The sequence below is a fragment of the Gopherus evgoodei genome, unplaced genomic scaffold (genome assembly GCF_007399415.2).
Source record: "Gopherus evgoodei ecotype Sinaloan lineage unplaced genomic scaffold, rGopEvg1_v1.p scaffold_103_arrow_ctg1, whole genome shotgun sequence".
Taxonomy (NCBI): domain Eukaryota; kingdom Metazoa; phylum Chordata; order Testudines; family Testudinidae; genus Gopherus; species Gopherus evgoodei.
Genome location: NW_022059766.1, coordinates 148,455 through 173,005, shown reverse-complemented (window position 1 = coordinate 173,005; position 24,551 = coordinate 148,455). Strand labels below are relative to the sequence as shown.

The window sequence follows — 24,551 nt, the reverse complement described above, 5'->3', positions numbered from 1 at the left end:
GCGCCAGACCCCCACCTGTCAGCAGGTGCACGACGGTGTTCCCGATCCCCCCCCACAGGGCGCCAGCCCCCCACCTGTCAGCAGGTGCACGACAGTGTTCCTGATCCTCTCACACAGGGCGCTGGGCGCCAGCCCCCCACCTCTCAGCAGGTGCACGACGGTGTTCCTGATCCCCAACCACAGGGTGCTGGGCGCCAGCCCTCCACCTGTCAGCAGGTGCACGACAGTGTTCCCGATCCCCCCCCACAGGGCGCCAGCCCCCCACCTGTCAGCAGGTGCACGACAGTGTTCCCGATCCCCCCCAACAGAGCGCCAGACCCCCACCTCTCAGCAGGTGCACGACAGTGTTCCCGATCCCCCCTCACAGGGCGCCAGCCCCCCACCTGTCAGCAGGTGCACGACAGTGTTCCCGATCCCCCACAACAGAGCGCCAGACCCCCACCTCTCAGCAGGTGCACGACAGTGTTCCCGATCCCCCCCCACAGAGCGCCAGACCCCCACCTCTCAGCAGGTGCACGACAGTGTTCCTGATCCACCCTCACAGGGCGCCAGCCCCCCACCTGTCAGCAGGTGTGTCATAAACAGATAGCTAAGGGTTAATGTCTCTTTCACCTGAAACACCTGACCAGAGAACCAATCAGGAAACCGGATTTTTTCAACTTTGGGTGGAGGGAATTGTGTGTCTGAGTCTTTTGTCTGCCTGCCTGCTTCCTCTGAGCTTTGGAGAAGTAGTTCTGTTTTCTAGTCTTCTGTTTCTAAGTGTAAGGACAAAGAGATCAGATAGTAAGTTATATGGTTTCTTTTCTTTGGTATTTGCATGAATATAAGTGCTGGAGTGCTTTGATTTGTATTCTTTTTGAATAAGGCTGTTTATTCAATATTCTTTTAAGCAATTAGCCATGTGTTGTATCATCTTATACAGAGAGAACATTTGTATGTATTTTTCTTTCTTTTTTATATAAAGCTTTCTTTTAAGACCTGTTGGAATTTTCTTTACTTCAGGGAAATTAAGTCTGTACTCACCAGGGAATTGGTGGGAGGAAGAAATCAGGGGGTAGAGCTGTGTGTGGGTTGTATTGGCTAGCCTGATTTTGCATTCCCTCTGGGAAAATAGGGAAGTACTTTTTGTTTCCAGGATTGGAAACGGAGAGGGCAAGTTACTCTGTTTGGATTCACAGAGCTTGTGTCTGTGTATCTCTCCAGGAGCATCTGGAGGGGGGAAGGGAATAAGGATTATTTCCCTTTGTTGTGAGACTCAAGGGATTTGGGTCTTGGGGTCCCCACGGAAGGTTTTTCAGGGGGACCAGAGTGCCCCAAAACACTCTAATTTTTTGGGTGGTGGCAGCAAGTACCAGGTCCAAGCTGGTAACTAAGCTTGGAGGTTTTCATGCTAACCCCCATATTTTGGACGCTAAGGTCCAAATCTGGGAATAAGGGCCAGCCCCCCACCTCTCAGCAGGTGCACGACGGTGTTCCTGATCCCCACCCACAGGGTGCTGGGCGCCAGCCCCCCACCTGTCAGCAGGTGCACGACAGTGTTCCCGATCCCCCCCCACAGGGCGCCAGCCCCCCACCTGTCAGCAGGTGCACGACAGTGTTGCCGATCCCCCCCCACAGAGCGCCAGACCCCCACCTCTCAGCAGGTGCACGACAGTGTTCCCGATCCACCCTCACAGGGCGCCAGCCCCCCACCTGTCAGCAGGTGCACGACAGTGTTGCCGATCCCCCCCCACAGAGCGCCAGACCCCCACCTCTCAGCAGGTGCACGACGGTGTTCCCGATCCACCCCCACAGGGCGCCAGCCCCCCACCTGTCAGCAGGTGCACGACAGTGTTCCCGATCCCCCCCCACAGGGCGCCAGCCCCCCACCTCTCAGCAGGTGCACGACAGTGTTCCCGATCCACCCCCACAGGGCGCCAGCCCCCCACCTGTCAGCAGGTGCACGACAGTGTTCCCGATCCCCCCAAACAGGGTGCCAGCCCCCCACCTCTCACAAGTGGACGACGGGGTTCCTGATCCCCCCCACAGGGCACCAGGCGCCAGCCCCCCACCTCTCAGCAGGTGCACGACAGTGTTCCCGATCCCCCCCTACAGGCCGCCAGCCCCCACCTCTCAGCAGGTGCACGACAGTGTTCCCGATCCCCCCCCACAGGGCGCTGGGCGCCAGCCCCCCACCTGTCAGCAGGTGCACGACGGTGTTCCTGATCCCCCCCCACAGGGCGCTGGGCGCCAGCCCCCCACCTGTCAGAAGGTGCACGACGGTGTTCCCGATCCCACCCCCACAGGGAGCCAGCCCCCCACCTCTCAACAGGTGCACGACGGTGTTCCCGATCCCCCCTCACAGGGTGCCAGCCCCCCACCTGTCAGCAGGTGCACGACAGTGTTCCCGATTCCCCCCAACAGGGCGCCAGCCCCCACCTCTCAGCAGGTGCACGACGGGGTTCCTGATCCCCCCCACATGGCACCAGGCGCCAGCCCCCCACCTCTCAGCAGGTGCACGACAGTGTTCCCGATCCCCCCAAACAGGGTGCCAGCCCCCCACCTCTCACAAGTGGACGACGGGGTTCCTGATCCCCCCCACAGGGCACCAGGCGCCAGCCCCCCACCTCTCAGCAGGTGCACGACAGTGTTCCCGATCCCCCCCCACAGGCCGCCAGCCCCCACCTCTCAGCAGGTGCACGACAGTGTTCCCGATCCCCCCCCACAGGGCGCTGGGCGCCAGCCCCCCACCTGTCAGCAGGTGCACGACGGTGTTCCTGATCCCCCCCACAGGGCGCTGGGCGCCAGCCCCCCACCTGTCAGAAGGTGCACGACGGTGTTCCCGATCCCACCCCCACAGGGAGCCAGCCCCCCACCTCTCAACAGGTGCACGACGGTGTTCCCGATCCCCCCTCACAGGGCGCCAGCCCCCCACCTGTCAGCAGGTGCACGACAGTGTTCCCGATTCCCCCCAACAGGGCGCCAGCCCCCCACCTCTCAGCAGGTGCACGACGGGGTTCCTGATCCCCCCCACATGGCACCAGGCGCCAGCCCCCCACCTCTCAGCAGGTGCACGACAGTGTTCCCGATCCCCCCCTACAGGCCGCCAGCCCCCACCTCTCAGCAGGTGCACGACAGTGTTCCCGATCCCCCCCCACAGGGCGCTGGGCGCGGGCCCCCACCTCTCAACAGGTGCACGACGGTGTTCCCGATCCCACCCCCACAGGGAGCCAGCCCCCACCTCTCAACAGGTGCACGACGGTGTTCCCGATCCCACCCCACAGGGTGCCAGCCCCCACCTCTCACAGGTGCACGACAGTGTTCCCGATCCCCCCCCACAGGCCGCCAGCCCCCACCTCTCAGCAGGTGCACGACAGTGTTCCCGATCCCCCCCCACAGGGCACTGGGCGCCAGCCCCCCACCTGTCAGCAGGTGCACGACGGTGTTCCCGATCCCACCCCCACAGGGTGCCAGCCCCCCACCTCTCAACAGGTGCACGACAGTGTTCCCGATTCCCCCCAACAGGGCGCCAGCCCCCCACCTCTCACAGGTGCACGACAGTGTTCCCGATTCCCCCCAACAGGGCGCCAGCCCCCCACCTCTCACAGGTGCACGACGGGGTTCCTGATCCCCCCCACAGGGCACCAGGCGCCAGCCCCCCACCTCTCAGCAGGTGCACGACAGTGTTCCCGATCCCCCCCTACAGGGCGCCAGCCCTCCACCTCTCACAGGTGCACGACGGTGTTCCCGATCCCCCCAACAGGGCGCCAGCCCTCCACCTCTCACAGGTGCACGACGGTGTTCCCGATCCCCCCCTACAGGCCGCCAGCCCCCACCTCTCAGCAGGTGCACGACAGTGTTCCCGATCCCCCCCAACAGGGCGCTGGGCGCCAGCCCCCCACCTGTCAGCAGGTGCACGACGGTGTTCCCGATCCCCCCCCCCCACAGGGAGCCAGCCACCACCTCTCAACAGGTGCACGACGGTGTTCCCGATCCCCCCCCCACAGGGTGCCAGCCCCCACCTCTCACAAGTGCACGACAGTGTTCCCAATCCCCCCCCACAGGGCGCCAGCCCCCCACCTCTCACAGGTGCACGACAGTGTTCCCGATCCCCCCCCACAGGGAGCTAGCCCCCACCTCTCAGCAGGTGCACGAGGGTGTTCCCGATCCCCCCTCACAGGGCGCCAGCCCCCCACCTCTCACAGGTGCACGACGGTGTTCCTGATCCCCCCCCACAGGGTGCCAGCCCCCACCTCTCAGCAGGTGCACGACGGTGTTCCCGATCCCCCCAACAGGGCGCCAGCCCCCCACCTCTCACAGGTGCACGACGGTGTTCCCGATCCCCCCCCACAGGGCGCCAGCCCCCCACCTCTCACAGATGCACAATGGTGTTCCCGATCCCCCCCCACAGGGTGCCAGCCCCCCACCTCTCACAGGTGCACGACGGTGTTCCCGATCCCCCCAACAGGGCGCCAGCCCCCCACCTCTCACAGGTGCACGACGGTGTTCCCGATCCCCCCCCCACAGGGCGCCAGCCCCCCACCTCTCACAGATGCACAATGGTGTTCCCGATCCCCCCCCACAGGGAGCCAGCCCCCACCTCTCAGCAGGTGCACGACGGTGTTCCCGATCCCCCCCCACAGGGAGCCAGCCCCCACCTCTCAGCAGGTGCACGACGGTGTTCCCGATCCCCCCAACAGGGCGCCAGCCCCCCACCTCTCACAGGTGCACGACGGTGTTCCCGATCCCCCCCCACAGGGCGCCAGCCCCCACCTCTCACAGGTGCACAATGGTGTTCCCGATCCCCCCCCACAGGGAGCCAGCCCCCACCTCTCAGAAGGTGCACGACAGTGTTCCCGATCCCCCCAACAGGGCGCCAGCCCCCCACCTCTCACAGGTGCACGACGGTGTTCCCGATCCCCCCCCACAGGGCGCCAGCCCCCCACCTCTCACAGATGCACAATGGTGTTCCCGATCCCCCCAACAGGGCGCCAGCCCCCCACCTCTCACAGGTGCACGACGGTGTTCCCGATCCCCCCCCACAGGGCGCCAGCCCCCCACCTCTCACAGATGCACAATGGTGTTCCCGATCCCCCCCCACAGGGAGCCAGCCCCCACCTCTCAGAAGGTGCACGACAGTGTTCCCGATCCCCTCAACAGGGCGCCAGCCCCCCACCTCTCACAAGTGGACGACGGGGTTCCTGATCCCCCCCACAGGGCGCCAGCCCCCCACCTCTCACAGATGCACAATGGTGTTCCCGATCCCCCCCCCAGGGTGCCAGCCCCCCACCTCTCACAGGTGCACGACGGTGTTCCCGATCCCCCCAACAGGGCGCCAGCCCCCACCTCTCACAGGTGCACGACGGTGTTCCCGATCCCCCCCCACAGGGCGCCAGCCCCCCACCTCTCACAGATGCACAATGGTGTTCCCGATCCCCCCCCACAGGGAGCCAGCCCCCCACCTCTCACAGGTGCACGACGGTGTTCCCGATCCCCCCCCACAGGGCGCCAGCCCCCACCTCTCAGCAGGTGCACGACGGTGTTCCCGATCCCCCCCCACAGGGAGCCAGCCCCCACCTCTCACAGGTGCACGACGGTGTTCCCGATCCCCCCCACAGGGAGCCAGCCCCCACCTCTCACAGGTGCACGACGGTGTTCCCGATCCCCCCCCACAGGGTGCCAGCCCCCACCTCTCAACAGGTGCACGATGGTGTTCCCGATCCCCCCCCACAGGGCGCCAGCCCTCCACCTCTCACAGGTGCACGACGGTGTTCCCGATCCCCCCCCACAGGGCGCCAGCCCTCCACCTCTCACAGGTGCACGACGGTGTTCCCGATCCCCCCCCACAGGGCGCCAGCCCCCCACCTCTCACAGGTGCATGACGGTGTTCCCGATCCCACCCCACAGGGCGCCAGCCCCCACCTCTCACAGGTGCACGACGGTGTTCCCGATCCCCCCCCACAGGGCGCCAGCCCCCCACCTCTCACAGGTGCATGACGGTGTTCCTGATCCCCCCCCACAGGGTGCCAGCCCCCCACCTCTCACAGGTGCACGACGGTGTTCCCGATCCCCCCAACAGGGCGCCAGCCACCCACCTCTCACAGGTGCACGACGGTGTTCCCGATCCCCCCCCACAGGGCGCCAGCCCCCCACCTCTCACAGGTGCATGACGGTGTTCCCGATCCCACCCCACAGGGCGCCAGCCCCCCACCTCTCACAGGTGCACGACGGTGTTCCCGATCCCCCCCCACAGGGCGCCCGCCCCCACCTCTCACAGGTGCATGACGGTGTTCCCGATCCCCCCCACAGGGCGCCAGCCCCCCACCTCTCACAGATGCACAATGGTGTTCCCGATCCCCCCCCACAGGGAGCCAGCCCCCCACCTCTCACAGGTGCACGACTGGTGTTCCCGATCCCCCCCCACAGGGAGCCAGCCCCCACCTCTCAGCAGGTGCACGACTGGTGTTCCGATCCCCCCCACAGGGAGCCAGCCCCCACCTCTCACAGGTGCACGACGGTGTTCCCGATCTCCCCCCCACAGGGAGCCAGCCCCCACCTCTCAGCAGGTGCACAATGGTGTTCCCGATCCCCCCCCACAGGGCGCCAGCCCCCACCTCTCAGCAGGTGCACAATGGTGTTCCCGATCCCCCCCACAGGGAGCCAGCCCCCACCTCTCAGCAGGTGCACGACGGTGTTCCCGATCACCACCACCACAGACTTGGTGCAGGTGACGCCGCTGGTGCCGCAGGGCACGTTCTCGGAGGTGACGGTGAAGAGGCCGCTGCCCTCGCGTGCCAGGACGTACTCGCAGTCCCCCAGGAAGGAGAAGGCCCGCCCGTCGAAGGTGATGTAGTGTGGGTCTCCTGTGGCCACGCAGGTCCCCGCGCAGTGGTGGCTGCTGCACTGCCAGCGACGGCTCCGGCACACGCTGCACAGCAAGGGAGAGGGGTGTCGGGACTCAGCCACGCTGCAGACCCTGGCACCGCCAGCACACCCAGCCCTGGGCCCTGACACCACTCCGGGTCCTAGCAGCACCGCCAGCCCAAGGCACAGCTCCGGCACATCCCACTTGGCTCCTGCGCCAGCCCCAGCCCTGCCCTCCACAGCAGCCCCACACCACCTCCCGCCCGCTCCACATGGCAGTCCCTGGTCAGGGCCGCCAGCCAGGAGAGGCTGGGCCGCGGATCCCTTACCAGGTGTTGCAGTCCTTGGCGATGGTGTCGTTGGGCTGGTACAGCCTGCCATTATGGTGGCAGGGACACTCGTCCGGAGAGACGCAGTGCTCGTCCTGGGAGGAGGAAGGGGAGCGTGAGAATGGCCTCAAGGCCCCAGGGTTCCCAGGAGACCAGAGCAGGGCAGGAGTGGCCCAGCTCACTCTGTGTTGGGCAGGTCTGTGAGGGGAAGGGGCTCTCCTGGCAGTGGGATCCAGGCCACCTCCTCTGCAGCTCAAGCCCAAGCAGGAGGTCAACCTAGGTGTCTGGAGGTGAAAGATCTCCCCTTCCCTGGCGACTCCCCTGCTCAAGGGACTCAGCCTCTGCTTGGAGGGGCTGGGAATGCCCCCAGCTCTACCACAATGTGGGGATGCTTTGTCATGTTTCTGAGCACCTGTGTGTGCCTCAGTTTCCCCTATGTGCTGCTTTGTTACCAGTAGGGGAACGGGGTGTTTGCTCTCAGGGCAGGCTGAGACATGTGTGTGGGTGCCCCTAGCTGGCTGGGCCTGGTCCCCATCTCAGTGGAGCTCCTGAGAAGACAACAGGCAAATCCAGTTGCCCGGTGTGATGGAGTAGGGGCTGTCTGTGGGGGGGATGGGAGAGCCGGGGATGTCTTTAGGTGAGGGACAGGATCTTTAAGCCTGTAACTTGAGCCAGGTGGGGGGGGAAGTGTGTCAGCACCTTGGCCTGGGAAGCTGGACAAAGGAATCGGCCAGCTGGAGGAGGGGCAGTTCAGTTTCGGTTTGGGGCTGGGTGATGGGAATTCAGGGGATCCTATGCTGGGATCCAAGCACCCTGAACCCCGAGAAGGACTCAATTGGGGGGTCCTGGTTGGGCCTCCAGGCTCTGCTGTAACCTGCATTCCTGTTGTCCAATAAACTGTTTTACTGGCTGGCTGAGAATCACTGTGGGTCCCAGGAAGAGGGGTGCAGAGCTGGACTCCCCCATATCCGTGACACCCGGATATTGACAAATAGCAGCCAAGACCCAGCGGGAGATAGATTCCCCCTCACCCCCCGTCTCTGCAGCAGGGGCTGGACAAGGATCCCTAGCGGGAGAACACAGAGTGGGGGTCGCAGGAAGCAGTCGGGGCTCTCACCTGGACTCTGACCAAGGAGGCCGCACAGACAGATGGACGGACGGAACCGGACCCGAGGGTTCCCCACAGCCGGGCTGGGCTCGGGGCTGGCCAGGACGGACCCTGCTTCACCCTTCACTGCCGCGGGCTACCCGACGGGCCCCTAGACCGGGCGCCAGCTAACGAGTGAACCCGGCTGTGCCCGCGCTGGGAGTGGCCCTGCTGGGGCTGGGCGAGGGGCCCTGATCCTTGCGAGCGGCCGAGTCTCCCTCAGGGGCTGTCTCGGGGGACTTGCTGCCCGGAGCTCACGGGAGGCGGGGGGGCTGCAGGCCTAGAGGGCCAGTCTAGGGGGCGGTGAGGCCGCATGGCTCTCCCTGGAGGCTGAGCGGGACCCCCAGGGGGGCTGGCCCAGAGAAGGGGCCTCCCAGAGACTGCCCCAAAGCTGGGGGTGCAGCCCCGAGCCTGGAGTCCGTGACTGCCCCCGTGCCCGGCGCACGGCTCCCAGGCCAGGGCAGAGCCCGGGGAGGGAACGGGAGACTCACGAGGAAGACGGTGCCTGGCGGGCAGACGCAGCCGTCGGAGAGGCCCGGGCAGCTCAGGTTGCCCTCGGCAGTGGCGCAGGTGCGCAGGCAGGACCCGTGGGCGTAGACCAGCTCCCCGGGGCAGAAGGCGGCTTCGGGGCAGCTCTCCTCAGTGCAGTTCCAGAGCCCGTTCACGCAGACGCTGCAAGGCAGGGCCCCGGGTAAGGGGAATGCCACAGCGACCAGCCCGCCGGAGACCCAAGGGAAGGGATCAAACCCTCCACCTCGGACGGAGGCTTTAGAGGGAAGCTTTCCTCACCCCTGGCCCATCCCGGCCCACTGCGGGGTCCTCGCACCTTCCCCGGACACAGCTGGGACTGGCCCCGCTCGGCACAGGACACCGGGCTGATGTGCTCCGGCAGCTCCTACGTGAAAACCAGCTCTCTGCTCGTGCCCCCGCATGGCCTGTGCGCCCCCCAGGTCCCCAGCCAGAGCGCAGCGGCCCCGTCCCAGGAGACTCAGCGCCGCTTTGGAACGGGCACAGCCCCAGCACTGGTTCAGGAGTGGGGCAGCCCACAAGTCCTGGCAGTGCAGCCCGTGGGCACCTCTCAGTTGCTGGGGTCCCCCCACCCTTCGCAGGCTCTACACAGAGTCACTGGAGCCCCTGGAGACAGGGCAGCCCAGGCTCTGCCACGGGACTGGGGGTCACCCTGCCTACCGCGAGCCAGGTCAGGCGACCGGGCCCCCTGCCCAGAGCTCCTGGGAGCCAGCCAGTCCTCTCCCCGTCCCAAAAAGGGCTGGGAGTCCCTAATGGCAGCCCAGCGCCCCAGCACAGCACGGGGCAGCACTGACTGATGGGAGCATGCCTCCCGCTGAGCCCCCACCCTGCAGCCCAGAGCCCCCCGCCAAGCCTGCCCTGCTCCCCAGCACCCCCTGCTGCCTCCCATCCTGCTCCCCACAGCCCAGCGCCCCTTGGCGAGCCCCCACCCCTCTCCCCAGCACCCCCTGCTGCCTCCCATCCTGCTCCCCACAGCCCAGCACCCCTTGGCGAGCCCCTACCCCGCTCCCCAGCACCCCCTGCTGCCTCCCACCCTGCTCCCCGCAGCCCAGTGCCCCAAGCTGAGTCCCTGCCCTGCTCCCCGCAGCCCAGCGCCTCTTGCTGAGCCCCCACCCCGCAGTCCAGCGCCCCTTGGCGAGCCCCCATCCCACTCCCCAGCGCCCCCTGCTGCCTCCCATCCTGCTCCCCACAGCCCAGCGCCCCTTGGCGAGCCCCCATCCCACTCCCCAGCACCCCCTGCTGCCTCCCACCCTGCTCCCCGCAGCCCAGTGCCCCAAGCTGAGTCCCTGCCCTGCTCCCCACGGCCCAGTGCCCCCTGCTGCCCCAGCCCACTCCCCCCACCGAGCCCCCAGCCCACTCCCTAGTGCCCCCTGCCAAGCCCCTGCCCCACTCCCTGCAGCCCAGCACCACACTGGGGTCAGCACTGACTGAGGGGAGAGCGCCACTCCCTGCAGCCCCCAGGAGATCTCTCACCTAAGTAGTGACCTGGCTCTACCCTGCTTAGCTGGTGAGATCCCAGGCATGTGCTGGCAGAAGGGCCCAGCCAGGCGGTTGCCAGTCTCCCTGGACTCCCCTACCAGGGGTTGGGGTTCCCTGCTGAATGTGCATCCCCGGGCCAGGACCCTCCCAGAACTTCCTGGCTCTCCGGAGCGTGGGAGACTGTCCGTGGCTGAGGCCACGCGCAGGGCCAGAGCCGGCGTCATGTGGCAGAGACATTCAATGAAATCAACCTATCCTGTGGTGCCATCAGAAACAGGCCATAGGGTGATTTCATCAGACATCTCCTACCACCACCTCACCCAATCTGGAGGGAGAGACCAGGGCCCTCCTCGCTTCCAATCACAGCTCTCCTGCCCTCCTCTCACCACACGGTCCATGGGGACCATTCCTTCCTCCCCTCAGCTGGGGAGCAGCTCCGGCCCCCACACATGAGTGCTGGCAGCCCTAGGGTCACTGGCCCAGCACATCCCTGCAGGCCTCTCTCTCAGCAACCTCTAACCCAGCTCTGAATGCTGCTAAGTCCTTCGCAGTATCCTGTGGCAGTGAGTTCCGCATGTACACATGCTACGAATAGCCCACAGGGGCCAGATTCTCCCACAGCAGGATACAAGCAGCTCCCGGGGACGTCAGCAGGAGTTACTCCTATCCTGAGGGGGAAGGATCGGGCCCCAGAGGCTCCTTGCAATAGCAGTTGCAGGCAGTTTGGGTTCCTCTCCCCCCACTCCTGAGCACCAGCGGCAGCCCTGCCCACAGGGGTCCCATCTAGGGGAAGAGGGGAGGGCAGGCCCTTGGCCCAGCCTGCCTGTGCTCTCTCTGCTGGGACAGTTGAGCCTGCTGTGCTGGAGGATTTTCACACAGGGACCACCAGCAGCAAGTTACACTCTGACCTGGCCCCATGCCCCATTCCCCACCCCCCTGAGACAGCCAGTCCCTGCCCTGGGGCCGGATGGGAACCAGCGCCCCCTATGGGGAAAGGCCCCGTGCCCCATTCCCCACCCCCCTGAGCCTCCCAGTCTCCATGTCCCGCTCTGGCTGGGTGCTGGTGGGACTGGGCTGCTGGCAGCCGTGGAGCCCTCTCTCCCCAGGCACTAACTCGGTGGCGCAGAGCCACGGGCCGTGCTGGGGAGCTGGGCGCACAGTCTGCCCCACCAGCTCGGCGGGAGGTGATGGGGCAGGCGGTGCGACCCTCTCTATGCCCAGCGCAGCAGGGAGGGAGCAGGGCTACGCACCAGGCATTGCAGCTCCTGTGGATCTTGCTGCCGGGCGGGTAGGTCTCACCCCCGTGCTCGCAGGGGCACGTGCCCGGCGGGACACACTGCCCGGTGTTGTCCAGCACCAGCCCCTCGGGGCAGTTACAGCCGGCCACGCACACGGCCAGGGCCTGGCACGAGCTGGCCTCCGCCAGGCGCAGGTCGGCACAGCTCTTCCTGCAGGGGGCGCTGCACTCCTGGTAGACCTGCCCCCCGCTGCACGGCACCGCTGTGGGGAGAAGGAGAGGGGGCCAGGGGGCCTTAGCGCAGGCACTTCCAGCTCCCTCACAGAGATACCTGCCCCGTTCCCCAACCCCAATCCTCCAGAGCCCATCCCCTGGCCATCCCTTCCCTCGCCCCTTCTCCATCCCCCATCCATCCCCTCCCCTGCCCTTTCTCCAATGCCCATCCCCCGCTCATCCCCTCCCCCGCCCTTTCTCCATCCCCCATCCATCCCCTCCCCCGCTCCTTCGCCAGCACCCATCCCCCATCCATCCCTCCCCTCGCCCCTTCTCCAGCACCCATCCCCCATCCATCCCCTCCCTCACCCCTTCTCAATCCCCCATCCATCCCCTCCCCCCGCCCCTTCTCCAGCACCCATCCCCCATCCATCCCTCCCCCCGCCCCTTCTCCAGCACCCATCCCCCATCCATCCCCTCCCTCACCCCTTCTCCAGCACCCATCCCCCATCCATCCCCTCCCCCGCTCCTTCTCCAGCACCCATCCCCCATCCATCCCCTCCCTCACCCCTTCTCCAGCACCCATCCCCCATCCATCCCTCCCCCCGCCCCTTCTCCAGCACCCATCCCCCATCCATCCCTCCCCCCGCCCCTTCTCCAGCACCCATCCCCCATCCATCCCCTCCCTCACCCCTTCTCCAGCACCCATCCCCCATCCATCCCCTCCCCCGCTCCTTCTCCAGCACCCATCCCCCATCCATCCCCTCCCTCACCTCTTCTCCAGTACCCATCCCCATCCATCCCCTTCTCCTAAGCCCATCCCCCAGCTCTGTCTGCTCTGTGGTGCCAGCCCCCTGCCCATTCCCCATTCCCCAGCCCCACCCTCTATCCTTGTTGCCCCGGCTAGGCTGACACCCAGCCAGGCAGGGCTCCCCTCCCCAGACACGCCCAGTGGGGCCCAGCCTAGGCCGTCACCCACCGCAGAAGGTCTGGTTCCTCCAGGGCACCGGCGCCCCCTCCTGGGCACACTGCCTGGCGTAGGCAGCCAGGGCGCTGCACAGACAGTCCCCGCCGGCCGAGCAGCCACACACGTCGTAGAGGCAGAGCTGGTAGTAGGGCTCCCGCTCCACCAGGTCGTGGCAGGGCTGTGGGACATGGCAGGGGGCTCGTCACCCAGGGGCTCAGAGCAGCCGCCCGGGCTCCAGGCCCTTCCATTGTGGGGGCCTCTGCTGGGGGCAGAGCGCAAGGCGGCACTTGACAAACCAGCCCCACAGATGCATGGGCACATGGACAGCACACGTGGAGAGGGCCAGTCCCGTGACCGTCCGGCATGCGTGACACAGACATGGGGTGACCGGGGTCCCTCAGGGCAGACAGGCCCACACCCCTGCCAGAGGCACACGGCGAACACTCCTGGATCCGCCCCGTCCCCAGCACGCACACACTCAGACACAGCACCCAGCGCCGCGGTCTCAGGGACTCCCCGGGGCGGGTACCTGGAAGGCCGAGCCGTGCAGGACGGCGCAGGCGGCCTCGGCGAACTCCCTGTGCTGGGCGTAGGTGCCGCAGGGGTCGAAGGCGAAGGAGCCAAGCGCGGGGCACTCGCTCGATGCCTGGAACTTGTTGGCGAAGGCGGCGACGCTGGACTCCACGTCCCCGGCGGGGGTGGTGAACTCGTCCTGCTGGTTCCAGTTGTAGGTGCCGCACAGGCCTCGCACCTGCCGCGGAAGGTGGGTGAGGGTGCCAGCCCTGAGCCCCAAGGGGTTGGGGGGCAGCCAGGGAGCTCCCCCTCCCCACACACAGCAGGGAAGCTGACAGGTGCCAGGCCTGCAGCCGGGTGTGGGGACGTGGACTCTTGCTGTGCCAGGCACAGGGCTAAGACCCACCACCTCCCTCAGACCAGGATCTGCAATGCCAGTCACTAGAGACCTGGCACCGGCCACACTGGCCTGGGCGGCTCCGGACCCCACTCCCGGTACTCAGAGCCGGCCATTCGGCCAACTCCCGCAGCTGAGCTCCTCTCTCCTTGAGCAGTGCAGGCAAAGCCCGCAGCGAGGGCTCTCCCGGGGGCACCAGGAGCACGCTGGGCTCACCTTGCCAGCGAAGCCAGGCTGCAGGGTGATGTAGGCGGTGGGGAGCTCCAGCCCCCACAGCACGTGGGCCCCGAAGGCCTGGAGCAGCAGGAAGGAGGATGAGGCCCGTCGGATGCTCAGGTCAGCACTGGTAAAGGGCAGGGCCACCTCCTGCCCGTTCACGGCCACGTCCCCTGCAGCAGGGAAGGGCCAGAGAGGAGATGGGAAAGGAGGGGGGCAAGGGAGAACTGGACAGAGAGAGAGGCCCCCAACCCCACTCCCTGATCCACCACCTGCGAGCTGATCCCCTACCCTGGGCAGATCAGAGCCAGCCCCAAGCCAGCCAGCCCCGCACCCTGGGGCCAGATTGGAGCCGGTGCATTTCCTGCAATCCCGTGATCCCTCCAGGCTGCCCATCTCTGCAAGCATCTGCCAGCCTAGTGATTTCCCTAGACCCCTCCTGAATTTCCCCAATCCCCCTCCACCCTCCGTTTTGTGAACTAGTTACATGCCAATTTAGTGACTGCTTGGAAATTTGAATTGAAATTGAAACATTAATACACACTTTAAAAGCAGATACAGTGTGTGATAAAATACGTGTATCTGAAAGTATAATAGATTTGAAAAGCATGAACATAGACTAGCTTCCTTATACAGCTGGGTTTTTTTATGACAATGTCAGTGCATTCATTTCGGTGATGTTGGCCAATCTAATAATTTCAAATGATGATTTGTAAGCAAAGTCTCAATGAGCTTTCCCTGACAGCTAATGGTGAGCTGGGGGCTGGGGGAAAGGCTTCAGGACCAGATTGTATTTACATTCACACCTAATCTACCTAGGGATCCAGCAAACAGAGCTGTGTTGCCCAAATGATAGATTTTGGCTGGGGCTGGGTTACAAATCACTTGAATGTGCGTGGGGGAGTTGGGAATGAAATGTTGTTGTTCTTGTTGTATGAGTAAAGGGCAGTAGAACTGTACTTAGCCTGTGCTGATTGAGGGCACCGAGAGAGAGAGAGAGAGAGAGAGAGGGTGGGGATCTGCCCCTCTCCACTGTTTAGAGACAGAGCTGATTAGGCTCCATAGAGAGTCTCTTGTTCTGTTCAGTGACTTGCAGCTGAAATCACTGACGATCAGGTCTAAGTGCTCAGTCCTGTGGTGGGACAGTGTTCCTGTGGAAGAGACAGCCCAGTCTGCCCTAGCAGCGAGCGAGGTTCCCCCACTGAGAGCTCAGCTGAAATCACTGACGATCAGGTCTAAGTGCTCAGTCCTGTGGTGGGACAGTGTTCCTGTGGAAGAGACAGCCCAGTCTGCCCTAGCAGCGAGCGAGGTTCCCCCACTGAGAGCTCAGCTGAAATCACTGAGAGCTGGTGGAACCGCAGGAGACCAACTCGCAGAGGTCACAGGGGCAGGTGGCAGCAGAAGGTGACTGCGCAGGGCCATTGGCAACAGAGCGGTGGAGTGAACGGTGGCACAATGAACAGACGTGGCCAGAGTGAACAGGAGCAGCTGGAGGAACGAGCAAGGTGCCTTCTTGCCCTCCACCTGGGAGATGAACTCATGTGAAAGCACCTCTGAACTCTGACTCTCCGTTGAACAAGGACAACACCGGTGAGTGGGGTGCGGTGGAGGGAAAAGCGAGGGGCACGTTAAAGAAGCATTTGTTTGTTGGACTATGTTTTAGTGACTTTGCTCTAGAATGCTAGATTTGTGACTGGGAATGGAAACTTATATAAATATGTTTCGTAGTAGGCCAAGATTTTTAAAATGCATTATTTGCCAAGGTTGTTATCTCACACTGTTGCTATCTTGAGAGGTCATTATGTTGGGGAATTTCTGTACTAAACATTTGTATTATTACAATTAATTTTTACATAAGAATGGTCATACTGGGTCTGACCAAAGGTCCATCTAGCCCAGTAACCTGTCTTCCAACAGTGGCCAGTGCCAGGTGTCCCAGAGGGAATGAACAGACCAAGTAATCATCTAGTGATTCATCCTCTGTCGCCCATTCCCAACTTCTGGCAAACAGGCTAGGGACACTCAGAGCATGGTGTTGCATCCCTCCCCATCCTGGCTAACAGCCACTGATGGACCTATTCTCCAGGAATTTATCTAGTTCTTTTATCAATCCTGTTATAGTTTTGGTCTTCACAGCATCCCATGGCAAAGAGTTCCACGGCTTGACTTTATGTTGTGTGAAGAAGTACTTCCTTTTGTTTGCTTTAAACCTGCTGCCTATTAATTTCATTGGGTGACTGCTAGTTCTTGTGTTATATGAAGGTGTAAATAACATTTCCTTATTCACTTTCTTCACACAAGTCAAGATTTTATAGACCTCTGTCATATCCCCCCTTAGTCATCTTTTCTAAGCTGAAAATTCCCAGTCATGTTAATTTCTGCTCCTGTTTCATACCCCTAATCATTTTAGTTGCCCATCTCTGAACCTTTTCCAATTCCAATACATCTTTTTTGGGATGGGGTGACCAGATCTGCACACAGTATTCAAGATGTGGGTGTAACATGGTTTTATATAGAGGCAACATGATATTTTCTGTCCCATTATCTATCCCTTTCTTAATTCTTCCCAGCATTCTGTTCATTTTTTTGACTGCCACTGCACATTGAGTGGATGTTTTCAGAGAACTGTCCACAATGACTCCAAGATCACTTCTTGAGTGGTAACAGCTAATTCAGACTCCATCATTGTATATGTATCGTTGAGATTGTTTTCCAGTGTACATGACTTTGCATTTATCAATAGTGAATTTCATCTGCCATTTTGTTGCCCAGTCACCCAGTTTTGTGAGATCCTTTTGTAGCTCTTCGCAGTCTGTCTGGAACTTAACTACCTTGAATAGTTTTGTATCATCTGCAAATTTTGCCACCTCACTGTTTGCCCCTTTTTCCAGATTGTTTATGAATATGTTGAATAGGACTGGGCCCAGTACTGACGCCACAGGGACACCACTATTTACCTCTCTCCATTCTGAAAACTGATCATTTATTCCTACCCTTTGTCTCCTATCTTTTAACCAGTTATCGATCCATGAGAGAACCTTCCCTCTTATCCCACGATGGCTTACTTTTCAAAAGTCAATTTAAATTAAACATATTTTAAAAAAAAATATATATGTTTTTAGAAATCTAGACCTGTTATGTGCTTTGGTGTAACTTGCATTTTCCTTATGTTAAATTTGCATTATCCTAACAGAACATTTACTGTATTCATACCTCTTTTATATCTCATCGGTCCTGACACCCCGCCTCCCCATATCAGTTCCTGGGGAAACCACTGCCAGCTGCGCCCCCCGCCGGCGAAGCCAAGCTGACCTGTGGTGCGGAGCCGGGCGGAGGTCCTGTGCGCAGTCACCGTGAGGGCCCGGAGGCAGCTCACGGCCCCTTTGCTCCCACACGCCCCCTTCTCCGCCGTGATCAGCAGCTTCCAGTCCACAAAGTCCTGCCAGGCAACGGTCCCCCAACCTGTGAGGGCTGGAGGCGCAGCCCCAGGGCGGCTCCCCAGCCCTTCCCCGCCACTCCTCCCCGGCCGGACTGGGACCTGCCCGCCGCTCTTTGGGCCCTGTGCGGGCTGGGCTGTGGACGCGGGGCTCTGCTCTGGTTTGTTACTGGAGGGTCTCTCTGGAGCTGAACCAACGCTGAGTGGCCAGGCTCTGCATGCCTTGGGATTCCCTTCCTGTCCAGCACACTGGGCACTCCCTGCCCGGCCCCCAGCCCCCCGGCGGCTCCCAGGGCTCCAGACCCCCCCTCCCCTGGCCCCCCAGCCCCACGGCGGCTCCCAGGGGTCCAGACCCCCCGGCAGCCTGCCCCCCCCAGCCCCACAGCAGCTCCCAGGGCACCAGACCCCACCTCTCCTGGCTCCCCAGCCCCAAGGTGGCTCCCAGGGCTCCAGACACCCCTCCCCCCGGCAGCCTGGCCCACACCCAGCAGCCCAGAGCACCAAACCCCACCTTCCACCCCCCGGCAGTCTGGCCCCCCAGCCCCACAGCAGCTCCCAGGGCTCCAGACCCCCCCCTCCCCTGGCCCCCCAGCCCCACGGCAGCTCCCAAGGCACCAGACCCCACTCCCCCCAGCAGCCTGGCACCTCACCTGCACCAGGATGTACTCGCAGACGCCATGGAAGGAGTAGCGCTTCTGGTCGAAGGTCACATAGTGCGGGTCCCCGATCAGGGCACACTCAGCCGAGCACTTGTCCTGCGAGCAGCGCCAGCGCCCACCCTGGCACGTGCTGCAGGGACAGGGTGAGAGAGGGACACAGGGTCACCACAGCTCACTGGGCTCCCTGCCATAAGCTGGGCCGCGGCATGCACTCTGGGAAGTTGCTGTAGGTGCCTGGGCCCGCTGGACATGGCGAGGGGCATCTCCAGGAGGGACATCTCCAGCGTGGTGAGGCTCAGCCTGGGCACCCACCCAGGGGTCCCCAGCAGCTCCTGGCTGTCGTGTCCCAGCTGCCACCCGTCTCTCTGGTTCCACTCAAGTAGCTTTGTTCAGTCGCTGCCCCGCCCCCGCCCCACCAGGCCCGATTCACCTGGGTGGGTCTCCTCTGCAGCTCGCGGGAGGTACCCCACAGGAGCTGGGCACGAACCCAGGAGTGATGTTATGAGTCTGAACTAGTATCTCATTGAAAGGTGACAGGGCCAGGAAGAGTTAATTAACTCACAGACTGACCTGACCCATGGGTGAACCTTAAGGACTTATTAGGAAAATATGTAAATAAATAGAGCTTTGAAATGCAAATCTGCATTGTCAGAGGTAGAAGGAGAGGTGTTTGCTCAGGTCTTGTGATGTAAGCAAACAAGTCTTGTCTATTGCTATAGCTTTGATTCAAAGATCCACACAGGAATATTAGGAAGATACTTGAGGGAAATAGAATTATTGTCTATGTGTCTCTTTGAAGGTTGTGGTAACCTGTATCTGAACTGTTTAATGGATAAATTACCCTGTGCTAATTGCCAGGATGTTTGGAAGGAGAGTTAAGCTTATTGTTTTCTCAGGCCGAAAGGCTGCTGGAAATGTATAAAAATCTGGGGACATGATCCTACTTCATCTCAGATCTGCTTTGGGTTTCAAGAGGAGGGAACCTTAAGCCACAAGAATTGAGATCCCCAGTCACTGACTGGAGCCACCCTGAATATGGAAATTGGACTATAACCTCTGGACTATTTCTAAAAGGAATTTTGGCAGCTACAAGCTCACCTCTGCTGTGTATCTGAACCTCAAGAATTGAATTCAAGTCTGTCTGTAGACTGATCTTTTAACCAACACTCTCTCTCTTTTCTTGTTTAATAAATTTTAGCTTTGTTAATAAGAATTGGCTCTAAGCGTGTATTTTGGGTAAGATCTAAGTTATAATTGGACCTGGGTGTGTGGCTGACCCTTTGGGATTGGAAGAACCTTTTCTTTTATATGATGAGATAAGATTTTCAGTAACCATCATCATATCTGATGTATGTGTCTGGACACTTTAAGGGAACTGCGTTGTTTGGACTTCTGAATAACCTATATGGTAAAATAGATGTTCTGGGCTGGTTGGTAAATCGAAGTATTGGAACAACTACCAGCTTTTGGGGTTTGTCTGCCCCGTTCTGTTTGCAGTTCACCCTAATTGAGTGACCTCAGCTGGCTCCCACGGGTCAGCTGTATGGGAAAGTGGAGTGCAGCTGCCTGGGCGAGGGAGAAGGGCTCCCAGTGATTCCCCAGGAGGCAGGGGGCTCCCCACACAATGCTGTTCTCCCCTCGGGCAGGGTGGGATCATGGGCTGGCTGAGCTGTGAGACGGGGACTGACCCTGTGTGACGAACTGGGAAAGTTCTTAATGTTTTCTCTGAGTACTGTGTTGGTGCCTCAGTGTCCCCATGGCAGTTCTTAAGTATCTGGCAGAGCAAAGGGCCAGTGCACCTAAATGCCTGACACTCTGACAGCAACTGATGGCCTGGGCCCCTCCTCTGCAAAGGTGCCAGCTGAAGGTGTTGGAGACAAAGAGATCAGGTGACCTCCTGGCCCGGGAAAGGAGCTGAGCAGAGAGGAGGGGCTGGAGGGGGTTGTTAGTCTGGAGCTGGCTGGGGTCGAGGAGTGAAGTGGAGACGTGGGGGTCTGGCTCTCTGCCCCCTAGAATGGACCCAGCCGAGGGGTCCGGTTCGCTGTATCTACAAGCTCTGTTTTAGACCCTGTTCCTGTCATTGAATAAACCTCTGTTTTACTGGCTGGCTAAGAGTCACGTCTGACTGCAAAGTGGGGGTGCAGGCCCCAGTGGCTTCCCCAGGACCCCGCTGGGGTGGACTCGCTGTGGGAAGCGCACGGAGGGGCAGAGGATGCTGAATGCTCCAAGGAGAGACCCAGGAGGTGAAGCTGTGTGAGCTTCTTGCCCTGAACAAGTCTGCTCCAAGGGAGAGGAGGCTCCCCAAAGTCCTGCCTGGCTTGGTGGGGAGCAGTTCCAGAGCATCGCCCAGTGACTCCATGACAACTGGTGGCAGCGGCAGGAGGTACTGCACCCCGTGAATGGCGCTGCTTGCAGTAAGTGACTGGGGAGCAGTAAAACAAAGGAGGGATAATGAGGACCAGGAGTGCTGAAGGCTCAGAAAGGGACAGTTTCAGGGGGCAGTTAACCTCTGGGAGCGTGTGACCAGCGAGAAGGACTGTTGGAGTAACGGGGTCCCCCTGAGGACTGCAGCGAGCAGTCTCAGGGGCGGAGGAGCTTGCCGCTCGACCCCGGGAGAGAGAAGGATTTTTGCAGTTGCAGGGTTCCCCTAGGGATTGCAGGAGCAGTCCCAGGGGCGGAGGAGTCTGCAGCTCGACCCTGGTAAAGAGGTGGTGATCACGAGAAGGGCTGGAACACCCGGGGTTCTTCCTGGAAACCATGGGGGAGCCAAGAGCACACAGGCCTGTGAGTCCAGAGCCACTTGGGAACGGTGAGGTGATGGCCTATCACCATCTCCTTGAGAAGGACATTGTGATCCTGTGCACAAAGAGAGGGTTACGCATGAGGAAATTCACCAAGGCACAGTTAATCATGCAGTTGGAGGAGAAGCACCGCTCTGAGGAGCAGATTCCTGGCCCAGATGGGGCTACAAGAGGATCTGAGAGCAGCTGGAGCATCAGCCAGGCATCCCCGGGAGTCTGGTCCCCAATCAGATGAGGGTCTTCACGATTGGGTTCCCCATCAGGAGATAGGAGACGGATGGGATGGGAGCAGAGCCCGAGAGAGCGAGAGGACCATGAGAGAAAGCAAGAGCCCGAGGAAAAGCTGCAGGAGAAGCAGCAGCAGCGTGGACTGGTGATGGTGGAGCAGAGAGACATAAGGGGCTGCCCAGGGGTCAGTGGGGAAACACGCCTGCAGGGGCGAGACCCTGGGACAGAGAGAACTGTGGTGGTGCAGCCCCAGATGCTGAGGGACTGTGGGACCTGGGTGAAGTTCCCTGGGGTGAAGCCCCTCACCCTGCCTATGGCCCAGATCCCTGTGCAGACCCAGAAGGGGTCGGGCTGGCTGGTAGTTGGGGTTCTCCAGGATATCGGCTGGGAGGCCCTGTTGGGGGGTGACTGTCTCCCCATGGGACAGGATCCAGGCCCCGCTCCTGTAACGGCCGAGGGTTTGAATTCAAATCCAGGGAACCAATTGGCTAGGATGGAAATGGTCGGTGAAAATGCAAATAACCTGGCTGGCAGGGGAGAGGGGCTGCTGGGCTCAGGATACCTGCCTACCTGTAACCAGCCCCCTGGGGCTGAGTGGGAGGGAGAGATGCTCCCTGCCCCCCTGCACACCGGAGAGGGGGCTCACGCTGGCTCTGATGCTGTGACCAGAGCAGAGAGCTCGCTGCCTGCCCCCACTGGGACAGCAAGGGCAGCGCTGAGCACGGGGGGAGCTGAGACCCCAGCTGAGTGGGGGGACACCCGGGCAGGGCAGGTCAGCTGCCAACCAGGTTTGCCTGGTCCAGACGTGCTGCTGGGAAGTGATTACACAGCAGGGAGGGAGCTACCAGGGACAGGGCTCAGGGGGGCTGTGACCTCAGGCCCAGCCAGCGAGAGGGAGCAGGTCCCACTCCCTGCCCCAGCTGCTGAATCCCAGACCGAGCTGCAGAGGGATCCCTCCTTGGAGAAGCTGAGAGAACTTGCTGGCCACAGCGCTGCAAACCTCCTTGGGGAAGGCTGCAGGGACAGAGTCCTGCCGGAGAAGGGATTCCTGTACCGAGAATGGGCTCCCCAAGGGGAAGTAGAACTGGGGGGAATCGGGAGGCAGCTGGTGGTGCCCCAGGAATCCACAGGGTTCTTCCCATTTGAGCTGCTGGATGGGAGGAGAGTGAGGGGACCCCTGGACCTGAAGGGGGAGGATTGGATGGAGAAGGGGGAAGACCCCCTGGGGGATCTCTTCCCTGAGGTGGGAGCCAATCTCCCCATCAGGTGTTCCCCGTTCAGAGTCACTGGGAAAGCAGCCCAGAACCTGGAGAGAGGGGTCAGGGACATGCTGGCTTTAGATGGGATCCAGCCATTTTACAGCCCATGGGCCTCACCCATGGGGCTGATCCCCAAGCGAGACAGGATGATCTGGTTTTATGGGGGCTATCAGAAGCTTAAAGCCATCACAGTGTCCGATGCCGACCCCATGCCTAGGCCTGGGGAGATTCTAGACAAGCTGAGAGGGATGGAGAACTTGGCCCTGGCAGACACTGATAACATGTGCATCTTTAGCCAGACCTGGGAGGAACAGGTGTCCCAGGTGAAGAGGGGGCTGGGCTGCCTCAAGGAGGTGGGACTGATGGTAAAAGCTGGAAAGTGCAAGGGGGGACGGCAGAGGTGTTGTGTCTGGGCCACAAAGTGGGAAGCGGCTGCCCAAGCCCAGAGCTGGCAAAGGCCAAGATGGGGGCTCTTAACCAAGGGAGCCCGAATCACAGACCAGAGGGCTGGGAAAAGACCCAATCCCAGCTTGAACCCCAGGGGTACTGGGGTGGCAAAGGGTGTGGGCTGCATAAACCTTCCCACATGCGGCCTGCAAGTGCCATCAAGCACACCCGACCTAAGGGAGGGCGTGAGACTGGACTGTCCTGGTGTAACTCACACCAAGAGATGGGAGAGATGCTGGGGCATCCATGGGAACCTTGGTGGGTTCGAACTTCCCCAGGTCACTGGCTGGAGTGACCTCGCTCAGTTCGGTCTCGAAGGGGGGAGAGATGTGACGAACTGGGAAAGTTCTTAATGTTTTCTCTGAGTACTGTGTTGGTGCCTCAGTGTCCCCATGGCAGTTCTTAAGTATCTGGCAGAGCAAAGGGCCAGTGCACCTAAATGCCTGACACTCTGTCTCCTAGCAACTGATGGCCTGGGCCCCTCCTCTGCAAAGGTGCCAGCTGAAGGTGTTGGAGACAAAGGGATCAGGTGACCTCCTGGCCCAGGAAAGGGGCTGAGGAGAGAGGAGGGGCTGGGAGGGGTTGTTAGTCTGGAGCTGGCTGGGGTCGAGGGTGGAGGGCAGACCTGGGGGTCTGGCTCACTGCCCCCCAGAATGGACCCAGCCGAGGGGTCCGGTTCGCTGTATCTACAAGCTCTGTTTTAGATCCTGTTCCTGTCATCGAATAAACCTCTGTTTTACTGGCTGGCTGAGAGTCACGTCTGACTGCAAAGTGGGGGTGCAGGACCCTGTGGTTTCCCCAGGACCCCGCTGGGATGGACTCACTGTGGGAAGCTCACGGGGGGCAGAGGATGCTGAAGGCTCCAAGGTCAGACCCAGGAGGTGAAGCCGTGTGAGCTTTTTGCCCTGAACAAGTTTGCTCCAAGGGAGAGGAGGCTCCCCAAAGTCCTGCCTGGCTTGGTGGGGAGCAGTTCCAGAGCATCGCCCGGGGACTCCGTGACAACCTGCTCCGTCACTGAGGGGCCCATAGAGCCCGTCCCGTCCCCGCAGATCACCACACCCCAGCCTGGCACAGGACGGTGCCAGCAGCTGCCCCAGGCAGAGCAGAGACAAGCTCACCTCGGCAGAGCGGGACAGGGGCTCAGGCTGGCTGGGGGTGACCCAGGGGCTGCCCCTCCCCGGTGCCCATTCCGGCACCCAGCTGGCAGAGGGGATGGGGGCATTCCTTACCACTGGTTGCACCGCTGCTGGATGCTCTGCCCTGGGCTGTACTTCTGGCGACGGTGGTAACAGGGGCAGTCGCTCTCAGGGACGCAGGCCCCCCCCTCCAGGTAGAGGCCCGGCGGGCACTCGCAGCCACTCACGCAGTCGTCCCTGCAGTGCCCCTCCTCACTGGTGCCCATAGTGGCACAGCTGGCCGGGCATGAGGACACGCAGTCCGAGTACTGCTTCCCCTGGCTGCACTGCTTCTCTGCGGGGCAGACACACGGTGCCTCAGGCCTGGGCTGGCAGTGCCCCCTCTGCCGGGCAGCTGAGCGCGGACTCCCAGGGAGCACATCTGCCCTGTCGCTCACGTCAGAGGAACACATGTGGGGAGATGCCACGAGAGCCTCGAGGGGCTGCTGCTCCCCCCATGCAGGCTGCAGTGCCGAAGTAAGAGGAGCTGCTCCCCGCTGACAGGGGTAGTGGGTCTCTTACCCATGGGCTTTGCCACGAGAGGGCAGCACCATTCCCTGCCTCCTACACATGCACCAGACCCTTCCAGCCTGGGGCGTTCATGGGCAGGCTGCCCGGGGGGCTGAGCCTCTCCTGAGCGTGCAGGGGGGTGAATGTGGCCGTGAGGGTGGGTGTAT

At 61.8% G+C, this 24,551-nt stretch overlaps 2 protein-coding genes across 2 annotated transcripts in view; one reads left to right on the top strand and one right to left on the bottom strand.

Annotated features, from left to right (window-relative positions):
* Positions 1-58: 58 nt before the first annotated feature.
* LOC115639680 (basic proline-rich protein-like) lies at positions 59-3,607 on the top strand (the record flags this gene model as incomplete). The annotated part of the gene is made up of 2 exons (XM_030542623.1): positions 59-208; positions 1,493-3,607. Coding segments are annotated over 2 exons (2,265 nt in total), but the record flags the coding sequence as incomplete, so codon positions are not given.
* Positions 3,608-6,480: 2,873 nt separating this feature from the next.
* Positions 6,481-24,551, bottom strand: part of LOC115639679 (SCO-spondin-like) — a 42,696-nt gene continuing 24,625 nt past the window's right edge. The window contains exons 13-22 of the mRNA XM_030542621.1: positions 23,929-24,169; positions 17,956-18,094; positions 17,182-17,308; positions 13,870-14,042; positions 13,273-13,494; positions 12,756-12,921; positions 11,577-11,826; positions 8,811-8,991; positions 7,173-7,267; positions 6,481-6,907 (exon numbers count right to left, since the gene is read on the bottom strand). Coding sequence (XP_030398481.1) covers positions 6,481-6,907; positions 7,173-7,267; positions 8,811-8,991; positions 11,577-11,826; positions 12,756-12,921; positions 13,273-13,494; positions 13,870-14,042; positions 17,182-17,308; positions 17,956-18,094; positions 23,929-24,169 — 2,021 coding nt within the window. The remainder of the gene's footprint in view (positions 6,908-7,172; positions 7,268-8,810; positions 8,992-11,576; positions 11,827-12,755; positions 12,922-13,272; positions 13,495-13,869; positions 14,043-17,181; positions 17,309-17,955; positions 18,095-23,928; positions 24,170-24,551) is intronic.